Here is a 5,296-nt window from a genome sequence, read left to right on the forward strand (position 1 = left end):
GGCAACGAGGTGAGCTTGTTGTCTGCAAGGTCAAGTACCTCGAGCAGACTCATACCACTAAACGCATCTTCTGATACGTTCCATATCACATTGTTTCTCATCTTGAGCCAAGTCAGACTCGGAAATGTCCTGAACTCATCCTCAACAATATCACTAATGCAATTCTTTGACAAGTCAAGAACTGTCACATTGCACATGCACTCCGCGTCACTCGCTCTCACATCGCGCACCTGTACGATGTTATTGTGTGAAAGATTCAACTCCCGCACTTCTTCGAGCCCACTCCACGTCACATTCAACGTCTCAAGCGAGCAGTTAGTCAAGACGAGTTCCTGAAGGCGCGAAAGTCTTAATGTGGAATTATCAAATCCGTCGAGGAAGGACCTTACCTCGAATTCCTCGGCGCCGTGTAGTTCCAGCCTCTGGATGCTGGGCGGGAGGTGTAGCGGCGAGGGCACTTTGCCGGTACATGTCACTTGCAAAGTCACTAACGCTGGATGGCATTTGCAAAGATCAGGACATGCAGAGCCGCTCGCCATAAAGGCGAGAAGCAGGGCCAGAAACCACATCACTTATGAATTGATGGTCTTCACATGATGATGTGTTTTAATTAAGCCATCCTTGCCGGTAATTCCCGTCATTTCATAGGATTGTCAAACATTGTGAAGGGAAGATCACTGGGAGAAAACACTATTCGCGATAAAAAGACGGTTGCATGAGGGTTGCAGGAGAGACGCTCATCCAGGGGAAGGCTCAACCAACACTGCGGTGCTCGTTTCAAAGCTGCGTTCGCCTCGGTTGTACGCTAGCACCTATCCCCCTGCATCCCCGCTTCGTATCGTATATCCGCCACCCTCTGTCCTACCAACGCCGCTATTCCTCTCGAACTCGATAAGGGGGTGCACGCGGGCGTGCGCTTGCGTCCTTTGGATCGTTCCTTCTCTTTCAGGGAACCACCGATTTCACGAACTGCCACCGCTGCTTTCTTAAACTCGTTTCTCATCCGATAATTGCGATTGAAGCCCTGCACTCGGGAACCCCCAGGGTTGACTCGACAGGAGATGCAGGATTTTGAGTCGAGGGACTGATTGAGCTGAACTGGTCGCTTTGTCGATTGGGGTATTTGCTTCGTGAAAGCCTCTTATCGAGTTTTGGCACCTAGGGAAGATTGAAAATCGATCTACCCTCGTTAGTGATACTAAGTGGCTACTTTTTAGGAACTCCCGATGGGCAGAGGCGGAATTCGAGTTCTTTGTGCTTTACTACTTCTCGAGTTCCTTGTTTTTTGTGGGGGTGAATATTTCGTTGGCAAAGTTTAGAATGAATAAGCAATTGAAGGGGCGGAGACTAGAAAGTTTTTCAATCTTATTTACTACTCGGGGAATTGAGAAACGGGTTCATATTCATGTTTGATCATTTCTGAGAAAAAAATGATGTTTTTAGGATCCGTTTTTAATTTCCATCAGATGATTTGAAGATGAAATGCTTGAATCATAAAAATTTGGTTTCGGAATTTATTGCTTGACCATAAACTGGGATTGGTAATTGTTATGTCTTCTAAGAAATTAAGATTGGTCTTTTGAAAATGTGTCTTTGTCATTAAAATAAAAATTGATATTGTCCGGCAAGCTTCAGTGATCAATTGATAGGAAATAAAGTTTGTTTTAGAGTGAACCAATCCAAAAATACAAATCCATCCTATTCTAAAACCCAATAGAAAGTTATGATCACTTTTACAAGTAAGCATTACTATTGGAAAAGCTTATAGAGGCAACCAATAAAATACTGAGGTCACTTTCACCTTTATATTTAATACCTTTTTCTTTTACTTTGTATGTCCTCTCTCCTGGAGAACAGTGACTCCCACATCTTACGATAAACCATGTTATCGAAAACATACTTTTTATGAAAATAATTTTCGTTTCTCATCTTTCTATGAGAAAAGCGAGCTATTATTCTTTCGTCGATCTCGTAAAATTTTGCTACTTCGCGGAACGTAGACAATGGAGATTGATTTGTTTCGGTGAGTGATTTGCAATCCGCTTTAAGGCTTCGCGAGAGTGAATAGAAGAGCTTTTTCCCTCGGATTACCTTCCTAATTGAAACAGGTCTATTGATTCGGAAACTAAGTCCGGATTTCAAAGAAAGTATTTGAATTTGGGGTTTTTTCTGAGCTGAGGGTATAAAAACCGTTCCAGGCTGTCACCTAAATGATTAATCGTAAAAACTTTCGATATTTTTTTTCCTAAAAATTATTTGAATGAGGAATGCATGTTTTGTTCTTAAACTGAAATATACATTTTTAATTTGACTTACTAGGTATTTAAAAAAAGGCAATTTGTAGTATTTTCTGGCTATACTTTACCTTTGTATTATTAAATGCTTCGCAATATTTATATAATTTAATATTCAATTAATTCTCCTAGTGTCTTTCGAGAACTAGATCTTTGTTATTCCATCAAGAAGCTCCTTTTAATCAAAGCGCATTCTCTTTCACGAGGAGAAAGACTCTTCTACCAACTCAGTTTGGAAATTAAATATCAACTTCCCACGTTATGAGTTCAAACATATTTCTCTTGAGTCGACTTATTATTCTTCTTTTCGTTACTGAGGTTCTCCATCCATGAAGAATAATAATGAGTCAAGTAACGATCTTTTTAATGTTCGGTGTGCCCGAGCCAGAAGTTCAAAAAAACTTCATACTTTACACGTACATGGACGAAAGATTATTCAGTTCAAACATATTTATGTATAACTAGCACTTGACTGAGAAGGTAGTTGTAAGTTGAAAACTCCGACTAATCCTGACTGTGAATTCATTTTTTTCGCACGAAGAACGAATATTAATTTTTGATAAAATATCAGGCTTTCAACCATTACGATTTTAAATTTTGGAAAATGGGTTTGCATTGAAATTTGAATCGGTTTTGGGGTCGACCATATATTACATGACCCTTTTAGGAATAATTAATTCTTTTAAATAGTAAAATAATATAAGAGGGCAGGGAGGAGTTAAAAAAATATTTATCATGAATAATCATGAAAAATTTCGTATTTGGGAAAAAATAATTTTTTATTATGTTGAAATGTTTTGAAATACCAACAGAAAATATGTTTCTTTTTTATTTTGTCGATGGGAGACTTATTTACAATTGAATTTCTTCTATTCGAATGAAAGAAACACAACACTATATTTTTTAACTTCAAACAATTTTTAACTTAGTTCTTAGGCCACTTCAAAACAGTAAAAAACTGCAAACTTAGCATCATTCAAAATTGTAAAGTTTTTGTAAACTAAACATGAAAATATTTATGTGAAATAGCTTTTTGTAAAATTTGAAATATTTAATTGTTATATTAATGAAATCCGTAATAATATATTTTTGTTGCAATTTCCAAAAATTTTAACCTTGATATAAAATGTTTTATTTTGGTGAAATATTATTTTGTATTATCAAATTGTTATTTAAAACTTTTAGGTAAGAAAATGTCAAAAGTCAGATTGTCTATAAGAAGCACTTTAACTTACTATAAAGAATCACTTTTTAAAGATAAAGTCACTATAGTAACTTCTTAAAATGAAAAGATCCCTTTTCTTTCGATAAATTAACACATATGTTAACCACAATGGAATTCGTGACTATACTTATATCCGAATTTTCTTAAATTCTTCTGAAATTTTTTAGAGTATTTTAAAACATTTAAAGATTTTTTTATAGATTTAAATAATCTGTTGGAATTTCAAAGGATTACAAAGACATTAGGGTAGTTTAAAAAATTCCAATGATTTTTTAAGATCTTTACAAACTTTCAAGGCATTTCAAAAAATTGCAATGGATTTTAAATATTTTAAGATATTTTAAAAGATAACAAGGAATTTTTAATTTATTTCGATCATCTTAAAGAATTTAAAAGTATTTGAAATACTTTAGGGTATTTTAGATTCCAACGTATTTTTAAGAGATTAAAAAAATTTCAAGGCATGTTACAGGATTTTGAGGCATTTAAAAAAATTGCTCTGCAGATTTTTAATCAATCTTACAGGATCGCAGGAAATATAATCAGATTTCGTAAAAATCAACGGGATTTTATCATATTTTCGTAGGTTTGAAATTGTTTATATACAAGAAGTGAGGGATTTCGTAGTCTTTCAAAGATTTGAACTGATTTTCAAGTATCATTCGCAATTCATTTTGATTCATTTGGAATCCATCCTAAATTTGTACCCACACTTCTTTGAAATTCTCGTCAGTATTTTTTTCTTGCATTGAAACGGGTTTATTAGGAAACGATACGAGTTCAATTTGTTGTTAATCGATTAATGATTAATTATTGGTTCTATAATTTTTAAGCAGAATATTTAAAAATTGGTTTAATAATATATTTTCAAATTTTCGATATTTTTAATATTAGTAAATATTAGTAAATCCTACTTATTATATGATACAAATTAATAGATTTCGTGGAAAAATGTGTTGCTCATCGACTTCCTTAATTGATAATATGTAAAAAAACTATGATTTTCGCGAAGACGGTATTTTTTCTAAATTGGGAGAAATACGAATTTTTACCGGGAGACGAAAATTATTAAAATAGTCGCCATTCTTTATATTTTAAATGTAAGAAGATTAGAATTTTGCTTAATAATAATGTTCAAGGAAAATGAAAAATTAGTAAGGTAAAAAAGAGGGAATTTTGAAATTAAGTTTTGCGGCTACCCTGAAAACTTTGTACTTATAGTGAAAAATGTAATGTACCACGTCGGAATTTGCTGGTGTGACCAGCGAAAGTGATATCAAAAATCAGCTAGGAACTTAAAAAAACCTTTGTAAAGCTTATTAAATTTCACGGGGAATGTCTTCTAAGAGCTATAATATTGTGGACCTTTTGAAGAGAATAGACCACATGAGAAATTCAGATATTTTGTACAATTTGCCTAGGTCATGCCACAAGTTGAAGTCAAGGTACAAAAGTCGGGATATTTATGCATTTTTTGAAACTGCTTACGTGGTATCTTATCGTCAAAACGTCACAAACATCTTTATTAGTCATTATTTGATGTTAGTGAGTGTCGACCAGTTAAAAATTCAAATAATAGATCTTAAATTGTCGGTATACTGGTCCAAAAAATCTCTGTATTAATAGACGTTTCGCCCTTCGACGGAGGGCCTCTTCAGTGAAATACGACTATGTACATATTATTATTATTATTATTACACCATTAAGCCATTTCCCTTTCGGGGTAGGCGTGACTCACTCGGCAGGGGAAAGGAGTAGTGTGTGGATGGGATAGAGA

General features: G+C 34.4%; 2 protein-coding genes across 2 annotated transcripts in view; one reads left to right on the top strand and one right to left on the bottom strand.

The window, feature by feature from the left end:
* Window positions 1–752, bottom strand: part of LOC117181568 (slit homolog 1 protein-like) — a 3,313-nt gene extending 2,561 nt beyond the window's left edge. The window contains exon 1 of the mRNA XM_033374397.1: window positions 56–752. Within this exon, the coding sequence (XP_033230288.1) occupies window positions 56–569 (514 nt within the window). The 5' untranslated portion in view covers window positions 570–752. The remainder of the gene's footprint in view (window positions 1–55) is intronic.
* LOC117181567 (protein timeless homolog) overlaps window positions 1–5,296 on the top strand; it is a 384,720-nt gene that overhangs the window by 145,122 nt on the left and 234,302 nt on the right. The window lies entirely within an intron of this gene.

This window comes from Belonocnema kinseyi, chromosome 10, assembly GCF_010883055.1.
Source record: "Belonocnema kinseyi isolate 2016_QV_RU_SX_M_011 chromosome 10, B_treatae_v1, whole genome shotgun sequence".
NCBI lineage: Eukaryota > Metazoa > Arthropoda > Insecta > Hymenoptera > Cynipidae > Belonocnema > Belonocnema kinseyi.